At 42.0% G+C, this 20273-nt stretch overlaps 2 protein-coding genes across 2 annotated transcripts in view; one reads left to right on the top strand and one right to left on the bottom strand.

Moving 5' to 3' along the window:
* The window catches only part of LOC127533707 (NLR family CARD domain-containing protein 3-like), a 258303-nt gene that overhangs the window by 87996 nt on the left and 150034 nt on the right, over positions 1-20273 (top strand). The gene's annotated exons all lie outside the window — the stretch shown is intronic.
* On the bottom strand, positions 1079-13334 carry LOC127533561 (uncharacterized). Its single transcript, XM_051946822.1, has 14 exons — positions 12799-13334; positions 12614-12683; positions 12323-12426; positions 11877-12240; positions 11669-11736; positions 11351-11551; positions 11150-11215; positions 10877-11056; positions 10489-10566; positions 10318-10401; positions 9810-9896; positions 1487-8616; positions 1234-1369; positions 1079-1155 (listed from the first exon to the last, which is right to left on the bottom strand). Exons 1-12 carry the CDS (start codon positions 12916-12918, stop codon positions 1762-1764), a joined length of 8277 nt encoding a protein of 2758 aa, XP_051802782.1. The 5' UTR covers positions 12919-13334; the 3' UTR covers positions 1079-1155; positions 1234-1369; positions 1487-1761.

Genomic DNA, 20273 nt, shown 5'->3' with positions numbered 1-20273 from the left:
GAGAGGTATGGGATGCTCTGGCCAGCCACGGAATTTAAACCTGGACATCAGCTTTCTATGACATTGATCAGTTGTTCATGACTACTTTTGACATCCTCATTCATTTTTATAGTTGTCTGCCTGCAGTACTACTGTTTTTCATGTTTGACTATTGAATATTTGATCAGATCCAGTTGCAGTCATAGTGACATGTTGATGTATCATTCCTACTCACTGATCCTTTATTGAAAATATGTTCATATCATACATTCCAGTTTGTTATAGTTACACCTATATGAAAGACAAAGCCCCAAAACCTAATATTTGAAATATGCAAGAAATTGAATGATAGGCATTGCAGGTTAATACACAGCATAAGATGTTATGAAACAACATTCCTGTGAGTATTTGTCAAATTTATGTTATGATCTATAATAAGAAGTAATGGATCCATTCAACCTTGTTACTCTAATTTCAACTGTTACCAAATAATTTTTATTAAACTAATCTTAAATGATTTTCCCAAACTCATGAGGGTTTGACCTATTGTCCTTTTAGTGGTTTGAATGATTTAATTTGTAATAGATTTGAGCAAATATTTGCAATTTAATTAAAAAAAAACATGCAAATATTGAAAAGTTGGGCATGCCAGAGTTCAAAAGTTGTTTAAATTAATAGAGGTCAAGTCTTAACTGAAATTAAATGATTATCCAATGTGCATGTGGCCTTCTTCACTTAATGGTAAAGGATTTATTAAACATTTTTGAAAAAATATACTTTTTCAGGTTCCTGAGTATTCATAACAGGGTTGCACTATGCATGGCGCACATCAAATAAAACATTTCATGAAAAGTGTAACTTTAATGCCTGAGCTGGCCGAATCACATTATTTAATGGCTTACTACCTGGTTTTCCTAAATACATGACAGAAAAATATGAAATAAAGGGTAGATTTTTCAAAGGTTAGGATGCCTAAATTGTCCTCTAATTCTGGAATGACCCATATACATAGAGAGAAGGACCAATATAACAATACAATACAAAATACTGTACATGTAGTACTATTATAGCAACCAAAGAAGACACTTCAGACTTGAAATATTTTCATATACTATACATTTTTTATTTACAACATTCAGCCTTTTCTTTCAGCCTTCTGGAGGTCTTCTGTGTTGTCTGTGGGTGTTAAAAGATCAAAATTAACTGGGAAAATTGAAATGTGAAACAAGTGCAAATCTGTACTGCGGTTTTTACCTGAGGCATGTCCCGTCGTAGCAGGTCGTGGAAGCAGATGTGGAGCTACAGCCGTTACCGGACCTATACAGGCCGTCGGCCGACACTGCACACTACACACCCCGCTCCCTGGACCACAGGAAGCCAAGTCCAAATTCTAAAAGGTGAACAATTAAGAGTGGCAAATTAATATCAATTAGTTTGACATTTTTCAACAATTAAGTAAATTGATGTGCACGATTAGAACGAATATCTATTGAACACTTGTTCCTACCTGAGACATGCCTATGGGGAGGCTGTAGAAGACTTCCAAAAGGACTGGGCGTCCGAGAGGAGGGGACTTGTGGGAGGACGTCTGATCTCACCACTGCACCTCCTGGACCCCCTCAGGCCTGGAACTCAAAGAACAAATCAGACCAAGAACAAAACACAGCAGAACAATGTGCCACATGAAAAACGTGTGACACAACTGTAAAATCGGACAGCACAACACGCTGATGTGTCACAAAGTGAGTGTGTGACACAAAATCAGTGTTGGCTGGTGAGGCTTTAGCCAGTCAAAATGCAATAGACCGGGCTGTGATAGCTATAATACGTTTGGAGAACACCTGACTGAACACATTTCTCAGGTTGGGAAATGTAAATGTGATCAATCACAGTGTTCTTGTCTGTGGTAGACTCTGTGATCAATTGGTTGTAGCCTCTGGACAGAAGTGCATCTCTTATGCTTTTTTTGCCTCTCGAAAGGAGGTCTTCATTGAAGTCACCACAAACAACAATGGGGTGGTGATCCAACAGTTCCAATGTGTCCAAGAGAGCGTTGAGGTTTGGCAGAAACTTTTGCAAACCAAAATCTGGGGGTCTATACACAGTTGCTATTAGCACTTTGACTGGGACCTCAACCTTCACGACCAGACATTCGAGATCTGTGACACGTCCCATGCAGCTCGGCGCCTCCGCCATCAGAGTGCTCCTGCAGTACACGGCAACTCCACCCCCGGCCTTTGACGCCATGTCCCTGCACGTGGTGTAACACGCCTGTCTGCTGCGGTGAAACACAGTGTATCCCTCCAGATCAAAGGAGGAGGATACAGAGGACCCTGACAGATGTGTCTCGGTGAGACAAAGCACATCTGCCAACCTGAGTTCGTGATGCAACTTCAGGTCCACCATGTGAGATGGAAGCCCTTGGGTGTTATGATGGACGATTGTCACCTCTGCATCTGGTCGCTCCGTCCGGTTGAAGCGGTGCAACAGCGGAGTAACACTCTGGAAACTCGCGCTGCGCATGTCTTCCAAAGCTGTCGTAATGGCAGGGTCAGCATAGATTTTTGTCTCATCAAAATCGGTGATGGTGAGACCCTGAAGCGAAGTGGTGCGACTAAGCGCCACATACGCCATGCCTGGCTGAAACATGCGTTTCAGGCTCACGACAGCCGACGTCACCGTCATTCCCTGAACTTTGTGGGCTGTACACGCAAAGGCCAGCTTGACGGGGAACTGACGTCTCACGACTCCGCCCTTGCGACCGATGCTCTCCTCGGATCTCTCGACGTAGACCAAGTCGTCCGAGGGGCCCAGAAGCTTTTTGCGGAGAGTCTGTCCTGCTGTGGTATTATCCAGTTTAAGTCCAAGAAAGCTCACGACTTTAGGGTCACGTCTGTCAGGCAGAATGGTGGAGATGGTCCCAAAGGTTCCATTGACAAGGCCATCCTCCACGTTGAGATTCCTGATCAGCATAACTCTTGCTCCTTCAGCTGCCATTATGCTGTCAGGCAAATCTCTCTTGGTGCCTTTGATGTTGGGCACAGGCACCTTCCTGCCGGTAGCGACATCCTTCCTGTAGTCCTCGGCCGCTATTTTGACGTCCCCTTTAAGCAGGGAGGCCACGGTGGCTGCGTTGTGACCATCCACCTGCTTGTTGGTGGCAAAGACGTGCAGCGTTCCTGGCGGGCAATCTTTGCCGTCAGAGACGGCTCTCATGAGCAAGCCTCTGTCCGCAGCGCACAGAGGATCTTGCTTGCGCTTGACACGCAGTCGATTGAGGAGTTCGGCGAACGCTCGGTCATCCTTCTGGCGCATGATCTCAGTGAGGTTGACCATGGTGAAGCGCTCTCTCCAGAGATCGAACTCTGTCTCCTCGTAGACACAGAGCGGCTTGGCCCTGCCCAGCGGCGGCAGCTGGTAAAAGTCGCCGACTGCAAGAACGGAAATGCCGCCAAAAGGTCTTCGGTTTCCTTTGAGCTGCTGGAATCGCCAGTTGACGTAGGCAAACAGCTTCTTGGAAACCATGGAAATCTCATCGATGATGAGAATTTCCACCGAAGACAAAGCTGCTCTAAGTTCATCAAGTGCATTGCCCAGGCCCTGGTACGGCGGTTCCAGGGACCTGGGAAGCTTAAGGACAGAGTGCAACGTTTTGCCCGCGATGTTAAAGGCTGCCGTGCCCGTGAAGGCAGTCAGAAGGACAGTGGGCTGGGACATGTCAGCTGCGTCCCGGAATCTCGGGAGCTGCCGCAGAATCCTCGTTGCTTCCTCATGAATGCACTTGATGACGTGGGACTTACCGCAACCAGCTCCACCAGAGACAAAGTAGTGGAACGGTTCTGGATCTTGGCCCCACACACGCCGAAGGCACCACTGGCGCACAGCGTAGAAGACGCACGCCTGGGTCTCGTTCAGACTCTGAAACATCTTGCGGACAAAGTCTGGACTTAACCGAGGCGCCTCGATTCGGGGAACGGGTTCACCGACATTCAGGTCTTCAAAGTCGGGCACGGCGTCTTCGTCCTGCTCCTCTGGGATCTTTTCACGGAGCTCAAGACACTCCTGCCGTTCCGCCTCAACCTCGGGTGCGAACGTGTTCCAAGCGTTGAGGACCGGACCGAACTGGACGTTCTGGAGTGCCTTATCCATGCCTGCGCCTCGTCCCTCGAATCGCTTCCTGTTGTGCTCCACGATGTCCTTGACGTCGCGTCGGGATTTGTAGAACTCTTCGTACGAGGTGCGACCCCCGTCGTTGAGTTCGTCGTCAGATCGGTGGGGGAGGTACAGCTTTAGCAGTCGTCTGAAATGTTTCTCTGGCGCCTTGGTCTCAGAGAAGCGCGCATATCGAACGACTGCTGGTTTTCCGGCTGTCCTCTTGGCAATATGTCCTTTGTCACACAAAAGGGCAATGGCACTGGGGCCCTGTGCTTGCTCGCCGTAGACTACCCGGTAGTCTGATGCAAACTCAGCCAGGCACATCCCCTGAAACTCGGGAGTCTTTGGTCTGAACAGGTACTTCTCAGGTACCCCCAACATCCAGACCTCTTCAGACTCAGGTGCCATGTCCTTCAGGCGACTCATAGGAAGACTCATCTTCATGGCTTCCTCGTCCGTCGAGAGGAAAATCACAGACCGCGAGCACTTTTTCAGGGGCAAGCTGCACGTGCGAGCCACTGCCTCCTGGGCGCTGACCTCTCGGTGCTTCGCATAGGCCTGCATGATCTTTCTCATTTCCTCACTTTGGTTGAAAGCAGACTCTCTGCTGGTCTTCACGACCGAGTTCAGGATCTCGGTCATCTCGTGCTCCGGCTTGGTGATGTACGACATCATGTACATGGCACAGCAGTACTCGTCCAGGACGTACTGGATGTCCATGTTTGCGTTCCAAGCGCGGAGAAGGTCTGGGTTATAGGCGTTAACCCAACATTCGTTCGGCTGCCGCTTCAGCATGACCACGCTCCCGCTTGTCAGATTTTCGGCGCACTTCATATAGGCGTCGTGTTCCAAGTCGCATCGACGGAGGAGATCTGACAAGCTCTCAAAGGAGGCCTTCGGATCCATGAGGAGCTCTCTCAGGTGCCGAAGCTTTTCCTTTGCTTCCCTTTGCTGCCGACGGATCTGCTCCCTCCGTTCCTTCATCACCTCTTCCTGGTCTTGACCATCTTCCATTTCCACATCGGCAGCAAAGGGCTCCGTGATCCAGGTGATATCAAACGGCAGCTTGGGGAAGCCATAACGACACACCACGTTTCCCTTTCGGCAAGAGCCGGTGTGGCTCCTGCTGTGTACCTGAACCTCCGAGACGATTTTGTGGAGCTCCGGGTCCTTCTCGGGGTCAGGCATCTGGCAGGAAATGTGGCGGTCAATGAACCTGCATACGGTGTGGTCCAAGTCCTCGCCGTACACAGGGGCGTCTTTGACCCACACTAGCATGTGAATGTGTGGGCTTCCGCGGGCCTGAAATTCCACGCGGTAAAAATAATCCTCCACCTCGCCGATGGGCCGCGCTGGTGAGAGGATCAACTTTGCCATAAGGGCATCCACACGTTTTTCAAACATGCGCATTACGGTGACAGGGTTACTGCGCAAAATGTCACACTTGGCTTTCCAGTCCAGTTCGGAAAAGTCACCAAGTGTTTGTCCTTGCTGAGATTTGATGACCCCAATTATTTCAGGCCATCTCATCTCAGCTGCCGAAAAAGTCAAAAAGAACGTCGGTTTGCCGAGTTGCCTGAGCATAGCATGCAAATCTCTCAGGCTTTTATTCCAATATGCGGGTGTGCCTCTCAGAGGCTGCATAAATCGCATGGCCTCTTTGGCCTGAATTAATCTCTCCACCTCCTCTTTGTCCTGGAGCATGGAGTTTTTGATGGCACGCCCGTCTTTTGTGCGCATCTTTCCTTTGCGCATTTGTATCGACATACTTCCTCTCGCGAGGTTCGTCTCCGTTACAAACTGAGCAAAGAAAAGGTAAGTCTGGTCCTCGGCAAACCGCGTGTCTGCCCCGAAAAGCCTGGCGTTAAAGTATCTGCTGGGTGAAAGTTTGATGGGACGGTCTTCATCCAGCGTGTTCTCTCCCGTGGGAAACTGCACAGGGAACGCCATGCCTTCCAGTTTGGGGATTGCAAAAAATCCCACTGGTTTGTTGCCTTGGGCGGGGGCAACGCTGAAAATGCCATCTCCGTAGGAAAGTATTTCCTGCGCAATGTCTGGTGGCTGCATGCAGGTGTCCAGAGCAAGTCCAGGTCTTAGCTCCTCCTGCTGTTCGGTGGGTATGTCTGCAGCTAAATTGGTCTGGTAGCTGTCAGACACTTGTAGCAGCTCTTGGTCCAAGATGTCTTCTCCCCACTGGGCAGCATCCATGCAGTCGTGCTGAGAGTCTATGTCATCGGCAGACTCCTCCAAGAGGGTTTCTGTCGTGACATCATTGGACCGGTTTTCCAGCTCAGTGCTTGGTGATGGCATGTCAGTATTGCGTGTTTGGTCGTCTTCTGGCCGACTCGTTCCTGCGGCTGACACAAAATCGGCCAAGACTGGCTCAGTGTAGCTATCAGCCGCCTCCAGCAGCTCCTCGTCGAGCATGCTGTCTTCTCCCCACTGCGCATCATCCGTGCACTCGTTGTCTGAGTCGTGGAGGAGATTTTGGAACGTGGCCTGTTCATCAATGGTCACATCGGAATACTCAGCGTGCTGCTCTCTGAGTTTTTCCAGGGCTACCAGCACATTCTTCATGTTGACAGTGTAGAAGTGCTGGTAACCTTTGAATCGAATGTGACGCTTTAATTTCACCTGCAGTAGCTGTGCTTCTGGGAGGGGACGTGGAAGACTGTTGACAACGCTTTCCACTTCCGATGGAACGCACACAACAGCTCCATGGACTGCTCGCTGTTGTCCTTTCGGTAAGGCGATGATCTTCGCAAACGGGAGGATTTTAGCGATGAGCTGTCTCTCCAGCACGTTGAGTTGGGCCAACTCCGGGGGAATGGCTGCCAACTCTAAATTGTTCGCTACTGCATGTGTTGGCATCCTCCCACGGCTGAGGTGGCTGTCACAGTTGTGGCAGATCCACTCCTGCAGTCTCTCTGGTGGCATTGAGCAAGGGGAGGAGCACTCAGCGTCACAGACATGCACATATGTTCCAGTCAAGCAAGCCTGTGCCACGTCGATGTTGGTGGAGTACTTAACTCTCTTGCATGACTTGACTTGATTTGGAAACATAGTCCTGTGGCAGACGGTACAGACGTATGTTGGTCCATGGCTGATGGTCTCACGGAATGCTGCTATTGCCGCTGCCATCACTGAAGTGAGCACTGGCTGGCGAGAGTTTCCGAGCTGTCGGTATTTCCGCCTGATGCTCAGTGCTCTCCACAACTTCTGACGCATGTCAGGATTGGCAGCCAACCTGCGTCTTCTGAGCAGGCTACAGCGTTGAATATGATGTAGCCTGAACTCTGGATCCTTCCTGTACCTCTGGACAACATACTTTTTCTGCCTGTTCTGAAAGGCTGGATCCATTCTGTACCTCTTGACAATATAATTTTGTTTCCTGCTCCGAAAAGCAGAATCTGTCATGTATTTGTTTTTTACGCTGTCTCGCATTTTGACATTGAACTTCGCATAGTATTTTTTAGAAGACAAGAGCCGTTGTTCATGGTTCTTTTGCACACACTTACTGTGTGCCTGAATTTTCTTCCTGCGAAATTCGGCACAGCTGGCATACCTGATTCTCTCACCAGTTTTTTTCCCAATTTTTTCTTTCAGTTGTTCCTTTTTGTCACATGCTCTCCTCTTGGCTTTTCGCCTCCGATCTTTTTCCAATTTAGAGAGCTTTATTGCTTGTGGGACAGCTGAGGAACCTTTAACGTCCTCCTCAATTTTGACAGCCATCCCACTGTCTGCCTGCAATGCGAGGAGAGCAGGTTCAGACACTTCATGTTGAACCTCGGATTCCGGGGATTGTTGATGTGAGGCACTGGGGCTGTCAGTCTGAAAAGAAACCGGGACAAACTCGTAACTTGCAGAGTCTCCACGGTCTCTAAAGAGTGTGTGCAGGTGGTTAGCCAGGTCACTGAGTTCCGCAAAAGTCATGACGATCGCCCTCCCGGAATGAGAGGGTAATCCTCTTGAGTCTCTGGAGTGGGAATCAAACACTCCATACCTCCCGGACTGACCACGGAAAACAGCGATAACCTCGGGTGAAATGATGATTAAAGCCTGATTAACCTCTGCTGAAAGACACTCCAGCTGGGTGGCAAGCGGAAGCCACCACTGCCGTCTTCCAGGGCTCGAGACTTGAGTTTTTAAAAAGCCACACCTGATCTCAGACATGTTGACATTATACAAATGTCTGTCTGTGAGGACTTGTTTTGGCATCTCCTCGACTGCCAGGTGATTGCTCTGGAAGGTCTTGTCGCGAATCAACTGCTGTTTGACTCCGACATACAGCGCGTCTCCCTGAGCCAGGACTCTATCGAGTGTAGTCCTGGTGAACTGACAGCCCTCAGTGTGGTATGCCAGAAATGTCAATGCATTACAGCTACACTGATGGTTGCGGGAAAATACTTTGTACCTCCTATCATTCTGAGAATGACTGGCCCGGACTGACTCCACACGGTGACTCTCGCTCCTGGTTTTATCCTGAAATTATGACAAATTGTGATCAGTAATTATTATATTTTCATTATTTATTCAGACAGCTTAATTTTTTCCAGTTCGGCATTAGTACTAGCTTCTTCAGCTAAAGGATCATATGATTTAATGTTTCAGTGACAACTTTTATTGTTCCAACATTATGAACATCCTCTCACCAATTTATGGAAAGCTTGCATTATTTTAGCGTATTATTGCTTACTATTACCTTATCTAGTTTAATATACATATTTGTACGTTTATTGCAATCACGCATATTATGTCTATGTGTATATTATGTATATAATATATTATACAAATTAATATATATTTTACACATCTATCTCTCTCTATACACATATACATATATATATATATATATATGTATATATATACATATACACATACATACTCTGTGTGTGTGTACATATATATGTGTCTGTGTGTTTTGTTGTATTATTGTATTTGTAGAATTACCCTCCGGGATTTTTTTTCCAGGGCATTGTAACATATTTTCTTTTTTTCTTGAAATTGCATTTGAACAGATCATAATGACTTACATTTTTTCTGAGACCATGAACACATAATAACCCTATGTCACCTAATTTAATCTACTCGTTAGCTCCTATTCTGTAGACATCAACACAGATTTCAATATGACATTACTATTTTAACGTAATGGGACTTGCTTCAATGTTTGTGAGGAGGCTTAAGGAGGGTGCTTTGAGCAGACAACTTATGACTGCAGCATCAGAGTTGTTTCATCTAACAGACAGTTGATGGTCATGGGATCAACATTACTGTACAGACTGAAGGCTACTGAAGACTGCCTGGACCACAAACTTTTCCTGTTTGTCTGAAATGCAATAACATAGCAAAGTCAGTATTCCACTGACTTTTTTCCAGCATGCCAATGGCAAGTGATGTAAATATTTTATTCACCTTTTCAACATGAATTTTGCCCGTGGCTAGTGCTAATGTAAAACCCTGATTAGAAGCAAGAGTTACTTTGTGAAAGCAATGGCACACAACACAGCATTACAGGTAGCTTATTCTATTGTGACCAGCGTAATAACAGTTCTCTCAATTGCCAAAAAAATATTTTTAACTGCAGTAAACGAAAAAAAAAAAAAACAATCATGACTTTACAAAAAAATACTCGTGTATTGTCTAACATGTCTATCATAGAGGAATAAACTTACATTGTCTGTTGGTGCATCAGCTGAGGTGGATGCAGCTGTCATGAACCAGGGCCACTTGGTTTGTGATGGAGTCGGTGTTCGGGTCATCTGATAAATGACAATAACAGTGACACTTAAATAAAGCAACACAATAGCTAGATAGTTGGCTAACGACTAAATAGCATCAGTTGTCTAAAAGCTAGCTATCTAGCTATCCAAAAGCTATGTATCTAGCTAACGGCTAGCTAGCCTTTGAATAAGCTAGATTGCTAGCTGCCAGCTAGCGAGCCAGTAGATTCAGTTGTCCCAAAGCTAGCTACCCGAAAGATAGAAAGCTAACGAATAAGCTAGATTGGTAGCTGATAGCTAGCTAGCTAGTAGCTTCAATTTTCCTAATGCTAGCGATTCATTAGAACTGTGATTATACAGTAAATGTGCCAGAAAAAAAACAGGAACGACAAAAATGGCCACAAATGGAGATGCCTGCTTTGTAATGTTCTTTTAATTGATTATAGAGAGGTAAATATACCTTCTCAGGAGAAGGAGGCTTGCAGCCCGCATCATCAGCTGTCCAGGCCTGTCCATTCGGTGAGGGGGTCATCATCTTGGCGATCTAAACAAAGAACAACAAAACTTCAGTGAAATGACGATGATTTTCAGTCAGATGATGCATATTGATGAGAAGAGGACTAATCCTTACCTTTGCAATGGGAGAACAAACAGGGGTTTCTGTCTTGCCCCAACTGCAGGACAATCTGGCCGGGGGTGAGTCAAACGGCTGATGACAGATGAGAAAAAACACAGCAAGTGTCAGTGTGGACAATGTAGATGCCTGTGGAATGGAGTCAGCAGCAACCAAATGAGATACCAATTAAATGGAGTTGAACAGCTATCCAACAATTTACAACTACATTTCTGTGTAGCTGATTCAAGTCTGTTATTATTTGTGGCTGTTGTTATGAACTAGTTTTACTTAATTGCAGATGACACTAAAAAAAACATCTGCAGAATTAACTGTCAGGAATTACAGGTTTGAGCATTCATACAATCCTTCCGTGGGAGATAAAAATTTTAATCAATCAACTTACCTTCTTTGGCTTAGGGGAAGCCTTGAAATCCGCCAGGCAAGACACACGGGAGGGAGACACTTTCTCCATGGCATTGAAATCCGCCAGGCAAGACATATGTGAGGGAGACACTTTCTCCATGGCACTTAGGGCTGTGCTGCTGAACCAGACGGGGTTCAGTGGAAGGAAGCTCTCCTCCACCTGTAAAACACAAAGCAGACACTACTAATTACAGTTTGTCCCGTCAAAACACAACCAATAGCATCTGAAAGAAATATCTGAAGAATCACAAACCTGCTGTTGAGCCATCCTGGGCTTTGGTGAACCTCTGGACCGGGGAGGTTCCCGAGGATGGCTCGTCTGCAAACACAGAAAGCGTCACAGTGAATTATAACTAATGTTTTTTACCACAGTACACATATTATTTCCATTATTATCACAATACATGGTGTCACAAAAAAAAGTCTAAAAAACATAAAGCAATTTATCAATTACCTTGCCGCCCTGACCAATTTTCCTCCGCTCACGGGGTTTCGGGCTGGGTGGAGCAGGGGATCTCTCTCTCACTGTAGCTTTCCGAACTGGAGGCTGAGGAGAGATCCGGGGCGAAGGAGGTGGTGTCACCAGTTGCTCGCTGGCAGCGGACCAGAACAACTGGACGAGGATCCCCATCCCCTCACGATCACTCAGATGGACCTGCATAAATAAGAAATTTAAAAAAAAAACACACAAACAGTTTTAATGTCAGTGAACATCTGCCGTGAACCAAACTTGTCCAATCAACAACTGTTTTTCACAACATACTACACTTACACCATCCTTGCTCCACAGCACCAAATCACTCAGGGGGAAGTGCTCTGCAGTGTTGAAGAACTTTACACCTTGAAAAACAATTGAAAAAAAAGTCATCATTGTACCAAAATATCCATTGATACTTGAGAATTGTTAAAATGTAGGTCACGTCTTTCTAGTTTGTTCATTCAGTGAATGGAATGGATGAAAACAATGTTTTTCCTCTTACCCATACGAGCAGCCACACGTCTATATTCCTGGCGAAGCAGGTCCTGGTGTTGGACGTCAACGACCAGGCGGGGAGGAAAGTCGACCACAAAAACCTTGGACCAGCGGTTGCCACAAGTGGTGAGGAGATTGGCAAAATCCACACCGGCCTTCTCAACAGTGGTGCTGGACAGGTTGTTTCCAGGGGCCATGACGCAGACGGCATCAGGTGCACGAGGAACTGCAGCGTGCAGAACCTCAGTGCGAATTTCAGAAGCAGATGCCCCCGGGATCGACAGGAAGCCAAAGCTCAGCCGAGACTCTGGCATCCCAATAAAGCCATCTACAAGAGCACGTAGATGGGAGTCCCCGACAATAAGAATGAACTGAAAAAGAAACACCACAGTTTTAGTATGAAAGTCAAAAGAACTTTTTAAGAAAACGAACAGCAACAATTAATAATTATACCTTCTTTCCAGGGCGCTCAGGAGGAATGACCAACTTGTGGTTGCGCCCAGTAAAGGGTGAAGTTGGCCATTTCAAAGCTTTGTGGCGGTAACCGGTGCCACGGCCTGTTCACAAGAAGACAGAGCAAAAGAGGATTTAAAATGGATTTCAAACAAAGAGAGCTCATACAACAACCACCATTTTCTATTATTGTATGAGAACAGCAGAATCTGTGTTCAACGGGTAATTGTTGGTGGTACACTAAATATGATTTGTGAAGATATTTCATGATAAAAACAGCTGAGTACTTACGTGCAATAAGGTTTGCACGCGCCTGCCGCTCTTCCCAGAACCGTCCGGCTGGCAAGGTGGAACCAACCTTCTGTGAGCAAATAATACACTTATTTAATTCAACATCGTGCGGATGCCATGAATGTGTCCAACTTAGCACATTCTGTATTGCACAAGTCAGCATGTCAGTTCGGGTGTAAACATACCTTGTACTGGGGAGAGCGGGTGCAGTGGGGTGCGTCGACAGGAGGGGTGGGCATCTCTGACGCGTCCGGCTTCCTCCAGCGCTGCTTCTGGGCCTGGGAGCGTCTCCCCTTCCGAGGCATCCTGGAAGACAGCACAAGAGCACAAGAGAGACCGACAAACACAGGGAGGGAGAGAGACAAAGAGAGAGAGAACAAGGCACACAAAACAGATGGATGGATGGATGGATGGATGAATGGATGAAAGGATACGCGGTGATGCAGAGGTGGTTGACCAAAGGATGTCCAAGGGCAATCCAGAGGCTCTCCAAAAGGCTGTCCAAAGGCTGGTGAAAAAAAAAACCCAGTTATCTAAAAGCACTGCTATGAAACAGTAAGCACCAATATGAGCAGCAAAACATGCATGTACAAGACACATCTAATGTCCTCACTATGTGTTTTTTCATCAGAGGGAAAAATCTACTTACTCTGCTGACTCAAACTGAAACAACTAATTCAAAACACAAAAGGGCTAAAGACCAGACAATGGCTACTAAAATAAAGCACGACTGCATGTTTTCTCAGAAAGAAGAAGAATCTCAACATGTCTGCACAAAAGTAGCTGAACTGGTCTTTAACACAGCACAGAGAATTAATATGACACTGTAATTAACAGTATGTTAACATTTCCTCATGCAACATGTCTTAAATAAACGATATTATACTTATCATGATGTCCTAATTGACCGATAGAACTGATTGTAACATAATGGAACAAAGCACTGGCACCTTAATTAATTTTAACATCAAAATTGCTAGAAAATGTAGTCAATGTTACATTTAACCACACTACTTTTTAAGCAAACACTACAAGGTACAAGAGATATTTCATCTGTCAGAGCACTATTTTACAGAGACAAATGTATAAACACAGTATAAACTAAGGCTTCAACATAGTGAAGAAATGATAAATCCTTTGTGTATTTTCTGTGTTTTAAAAAGCTGAAAAGGCAGAAATAATCCCACATCAGCAGATGCATGTACTGCTGCTGCTACTATAACTGCCTGTATACAATTATTCAGCTGGAGTGGCAGTACTTTTAAACAGATTTAACGGTGATATTCTGGAAACCAAAGCTTCAAACAAAGGCTGCTGGATCATTTCAGTTTTGAAGGTGGATGATTTGATGTCTATCATTTGTAATGTTTATGGACCAAACAGAGCATCGCAAGCAAAGGACATGTTTACTGAACTCTCTTCAGCTTTGGACGATTTAAAGGAAAAATACAAAGATTCTACTATTATCATAGGAGGAGACTTTAATGATGCTCCAGATGATTACATGGACAGACATCCTCCAAGATCTGCATCATTACTGGGCTTTAAATCCACCTCATTTATAAGTGATCATCTTTTGCTAACAGATGTGTGGAGATTTATGAACCCCAATGTCACAGACTGCACGTGGTCTAACACCAGCAGAAGTTTACAGTCAAGAACTGACCTTTGGTTCATCTCATCACAGAGTTTACAGTTTGTTTTAGATATTTCTCATACTCATGCTCCACTGTGTGATCATAAATTAATAAGTTTAAGATTAACAGGATCAAAAGAGAATTCTAACATAAGAGGCTATTGGAAATTAAACAATAATATATTAGATGATAAAAAAAATTAAAGAAGGGGTACAATTACTTGCTAAGGATATATTCAGTAATAGAGAAATGAATCCAATTCAAAAATGGGAATACTTTAAATTTAAAATGAGAGAAGTTGCAATTAAACGTAGTAAAGAAATAAAAAAATAAAAGATGAAAAAATGAATTTCCTAATAAACCAGCTACAGCTATTAAGTTCCAAACATGATTTATCTGAAGAAGACCTAAGCACACTATAAAACCTCAGAGAAGAGCTTGACAGAATGTACGTGAACTTAGCGAAAGGCACTTTCATCAGATCTAGAGCCAAGTGGTTAGAAGAAGGCGAGAAAAACCCAACTTACTTTTTAGCATTAGAGAAAAGAAACAGAAAAAGAAATATTACATCTCTTAATATAAATGAGCTAGTATGCCTGGATCCTAATATCATCTCCAATTATATTACCTTGTTTTATACCAACCTGTATACATCTGAATTTAATCAAACAAAATGTGATAAATTCATGAAGCACATACAAAATTTTACACCCTTGATTTCATTTAAAGAGACATGTGAAGCTGACATTCTGGGTTCAGAAATCACTGATGCTGTACATTCAATGAGACTGAGGAAAATCACCTGGAAGTGATGGCTCACAGTCGAATTTTACCTTTGCTTCTGGGATTTGATTAAGGAACATCTTTTACTGATTTATAACGAATGCATTAGCAGACAAGAAATGACAACAACCATGAAGCAAGGTCTGATAACCTTGATTCCTAAGCCAGGTAAAGATCCCTTAATAATAGAAAACTGGAGACCTGTTTCACTTTTAAATATCAGTTACAGAATCTGAGAAAAAGTCTATGCTAAACGACTGAAAAATAATTTAAAAGAGATAAGTGAAAATCAAAATGGCTTCATGGCAAAGCGTCACATTAGTTCTAATATCAGATTAATATTAGATCTAATTGATTACTCAGATTATATAAACTCAAAAGCACTGAAGGTTTTCCTAGATTTCTACAAGGCATTTGATTCAATTGAACACTCGTTCATTATACAGACCCTAAAAATTCTTGGCTTTGGTGATAAATGTATTAATAGTATCACTATGTTTTATAATGACATAAATAGCTCAGTGATTTTATATCCCAGAATGTCTACGAGGTTTTCTGTCTCAAGAGGTGTACGCCAAGGATGTCCTATTTCCTGTTTTTTGTTTTTGAATGTGGCTGAACTCCTATTCTTAAATATTTCCTGCAACCCAAATATTCAAGGTTTAGTCATTTTCAATCGTGAGATAAAGATTTCACAGCTAGCTAATGACACAGTTTTATTTCTCAAAGATAAATCACAGATACAAACTGCACCACAAGTAACTGGTGAATTTTCTGAAGCCTCAGGGAGTACAACATGGCTCACAAAAATTCATTTTTTCCTTTTCTCTTCCTGTTCCTGTATACAGTTGTGCCATTTATTCTGAATTTACAGACTTTGTTATTTATTTTTGGGCCGAGTTAATAAGTTATTCATTCATTTAGTCCTGGGTTTAGTCCATGATACCCTGCTCCTGTGAGGTCCGGTCAGACCTGGTTTGGTCCTGATTTTAGTCCATGTAACCCTGCTCCTGTGGGACAGAGTTTAGTGTCTGATTGTAATTCTGTTCAGTGAATAGATAATTTAAGTTATAAAGATGGTTTTGTTTTTGCTTAAGCACTTTTCAATCTTTAGTTGGCTGATGTGGTCAACTTGAAGCTGTTGAGTGCATTAGAATCCTATAAAGACAAATGTTACAAGTGGTTGATGGAGTTATTTCAATTATGCATACATTTATGGAAAATACTGAAATGTGTTGTGCACATCCAGCCACAGAACCTTCATCCATATTTTACATGAAGAAACATTTTCAATATTGCCTGCTGTTGCTGTTTTTTTCAGTTTTTTAAATCTCAATGTTTTTTTATTATCCCTCAATGTTGTCTCTATCATAAGATTTTAACAAAATGCTATTAAAATACACCAGAATGCAGGAAATAGGATCAATAATTTTCAAAATTTTCTGGGGGAGGGCCCCCAGACCCCCCCATCAGCATCTCACACAAACCAAATCTCACTCTGAGGTCTGATCACAAGTTCGCAGCCCTGAATTATTGTGTTGTGAGCAAAGGTCATGGCCACTGTGGCCTAAAACATTTACACAGATAAAGTATCTCTGAAAAAAATCTAAATCGGTCCAAAAAGTGGAAAAGCAATTTGTCATGGGGGCTAAGCCTCCCCTGTCCTTAAAACCTAGTGACACCCCTGTGTGAGCCTGGCAGTTGGTCACCATGATGACCGCACCAGCTGAAGATAAGTTAGCAGTATAAAGTACATTTTACAAGACTAAGACACTTACAGCATAGTGAAAATCTTAAAAGAAAAAAAAAACACTGTGACTTGTCTGAAACCACTGCTATGAAACAGTTATCACCAATATGAGCAGAAAAACATGTACACACAACACATCGAATGTCCTCGCAATGTTTTTTTTTTAATCAGAGAAAAAAATGTACTGTCACTGAACTGAAACAACGATTTTAAAACACAACAAGGGTAAAGATCAGACAATGCCTACTGAATGGAAGCACTGAAACATTTAATCATGCAACATGCCATAAATAAATGATATTATACTCATCGTGATGTCCTAAATGACTGATAGAACTGATTCTAACATGATGGAACAAAGCACTGGCACCTTAATTAATTTAAACATCAAAATTCCCGTTAAAGTGCACACAGCACCATTTTGCAAGACTAAAGCAGTTATAGCAAAGCTCCTGTTTAACCACACTATTTTACAGAAAACACAATGAGGTAGAAGAGATATCACAGCACCATTTTACTAAGACAACCGTTCTACATAGATGCAAATTAAAATGTCCCAAAGCACAAATAGCAAACTTGAACATGACCAAAGCAACTACTACTACATCTGCTTTAATCATCATTTCTACACATCAGTGTCAAGTTTAAATGTTTCTGCTCTGACCGTCAGCATCCCTATTCATTTAGAGCACAAACTGAACTGTGCAACTCAAGTTTACAGTCAAACAAAGCTAGAAGAAGTTGAGGGAGAAAGGCGCTTCACACTCCCTCACCAAGAGACTGGAAAAATGCATAAACTCTCCAGTTTAACCAGGCTATTTTCCAAACAAACATTATGAGGCAGAAAAGGCTATTTTATCCGTTGCAGCAACATTTTACAAAGACAAAGACAAAGCTATCTAGCTATCCAAAAGCTATCTATCTAGCTAACGGCTAGCTAGCCTTTGAATAAGCTAATGATAGCAACTTGAACATGACCAATGCAGACACTGAAATATACCAAAAATATTGTCGTTTGTTTTTCCACTTCAGCATTCAGTATGCAATTTCTACTGTTACCTTAGCATTTACATTCAGTTGGAGCATAATATTTAATAGGATATAGTGCAGAATCAGCCTATGCTAAAGCTAGCAGGGAGGAGAAAAAGTACGCAGCCTTACTCTGAATGGAACCGAAGAAAGGGCGTTGGCGCCAGCGGCCAGCGGCTTCATTTGAAAGAAGTGCCAATGAACGTGCACCGGAGCCTCAATGCCACCGCTGATTGGTGTTGCTAGGCTGTTGCCGGGCGCCGATGGGGAGAGACGTTTTTTTCCAGAAGGTTCTGTCTGCAGTGTGTGTGTGTTAGTAGATAGCCGTACTTCCGGCTTGTGTGTCTCGGAGGTTTGGAATTGCATTATGGAACACGTACGTAGCTATTACTGCAGTGGTGAAACCGGGTTGCCATTCTAATCATACTTATAGTACATAGTATACAATATATGCTCATTGAGTATGGTAGTATGTAGTACGTTAGTATGGCATTTCGGACACAGCCAAAGAGTCATAGAAAGAGTATTACAACCATATGTGAACAGAAGAGGAAGACATTAACTAATAACAAATAACACAAACAGGTTTCTGTGTGGTTTCTGTGGCATAATTGGTTAGTGTGTTCAGTTGCTTAAACAAAAGGTTGGTGGTTCAAGCCCCACCCAAAGATGACAATTCTGCTTTTCATAGTCTTATTTGTAACTTGTGTGCTCTCCTGTTTTTATTTCTTCTTACCTTCATGCTGCTGGAACTGTGAATTTCTCTTTGGAGATTAATAAAGTATCTATCTATCTATCTATCTATCTATCTATCTATCTATCTATCTCTATTAATAATATGAATAATATGTTCAAAATTAATTGGTCATGTCGCCTCATAAGAGAAAATGTTAAAATGTGGAATGCAATACCAAATTATGTATTCAAAAAATTAGGAGGAATTCATTTTTTACTGAAATGTAATTATAAAATTGACAAAAATACCAATTCAATTATCAAACTTCCATAAAGAGGCGTTGGCTCTCCTGGGGGCTGATCTAACACATTTAACTTCACCTTTTGTTTTCAGACTTACTTTATTATTATTTTAATCAAATGTATTTTTTTATTTATTTATGTTATTGATTTTGATACATTTTATTTAACTTTACCACTTTTTGTTGTTTTAGTTAATGATTAATTTAATTACATTTTTTAAAATATTGAATTAATGTTAGGCATTTGTATTTTTGCTTAAATTTTATTCTTTACATTTTTCATTTTATTTTTTGTGATTTAATATTTGACTTTTGGATTTTTTAATTTTACTTTTTAAAAATTTTATTGTGAATATTTTATCGTAGTTATTTTAATTATAAAGCAATTAGTATTTTTATTTTTGCACTATTGTGTTTTTTAACTGTTTCTTACTTTTATTTTGTGTATTGTTGTGATTTTTATAAAACCTATTGTATTTTCAGCTTTATTTTATTCATTTCTGTTATAATGCATTTTGGATTTGTTTTATCATTTTAATATACTTTTATTTATTTATGTAATTTTGTCATTGTATTTATGATGGAAATTAATATTTAGCATTTATATTTCAGTTTTATTCATTAGATTTATTTTTCTTTGCAGTTTTACATGTTGTGTTTCAGATTTTTTAATTCTTTTTTATTTTATCATGAAATTTTGTTGTTTTTAAGTTTTAAAATAATTTTCATTTTGTTTTGCATTATTGTTATTTTATGTCATTTTAATGACATTTCTAATGAAGAACATTAAATTTTGCATTTTTATTTTTAAATTATTTTTGAATTTTCACTTAATGTTTGCCTGAATTATATTTTGTTATCATTGTTTTCATTTACTTATTTTAAGCTTTATTATTTATTATTTTTAACTACAAGTATTTTTGATTCATTTCTGTATTCATTTAATATATTTTATTACTTATTTTATTGTATTTTACAATTATTTTGATCAATTAATATTCATTTATTTGACAAACAGACAAAGACATAGAGGTAACAGTCTTCAAGATTGCATTACTTCATCAGAAGATACAACTGCATTTATGGGAATCAAGTGTCCTCTGTTGCTGTGTCCCAAAGAGAGGGTAGCCTGCAGTGAATATTGTAACTATTTAGCTCAAAACTTTTTTAGTATTAATATACAGCCCCATATAAACTGACTTGGCCCATCAAAGCAATATCATGATACCATGTTTTTAATTAAATTGTATTAATAAATTTTGATATTTGTTCTACTATCGTGGTGCAGGGGCTTCCGAGACAGACACATGCAAATGACTGTGGCATTTTTATGATAATGGTAAGCTTTCAAATGGAACTTTCAAATTAGCTGAACATATTTTCAGTACCTTAACCTGTTTAATGTTTCTGACACAGTACGCCTGGTACCTCATTCTTAGTGCTCCATTTGACTTCACTGTTGTAAGTTGAACCGATAATTTGAT

Source organism: Acanthochromis polyacanthus, chromosome 4 (assembly GCF_021347895.1).
Source record: "Acanthochromis polyacanthus isolate Apoly-LR-REF ecotype Palm Island chromosome 4, KAUST_Apoly_ChrSc, whole genome shotgun sequence".
Lineage (NCBI taxonomy): Eukaryota > Metazoa > Chordata > Actinopteri > Pomacentridae > Acanthochromis > Acanthochromis polyacanthus.
This window is presented reverse-complemented; position numbering and strand designations above follow the sequence as displayed.

What these genes read in the sequence shown, in the direction of transcription:
- LOC127533561 (XM_051946822.1), bottom strand. Translation starts at nt 12,918, where the DNA reads ATGCCTCGGAAGGGGAGACGCTCCCAGGCCCAGAAGCAGCGCTGGAGG. An exon ending in CTGAGCGCCCTGGAAAGAAG is followed by an intron (nt 12,241 to 12,322) that starts GTATAATTATTA and finishes TTTCTTTTTCAG; the next exon opens with TTCATTCTTATTGTCGGGGA. An exon ending in AAATTGGTCAGGGCGGCAAG is followed by an intron (nt 11,216 to 11,350) that starts GTAATTGATAAA and finishes CTGTGTTTGCAG; the next exon opens with ACGAGCCATCCTCGGGAACC.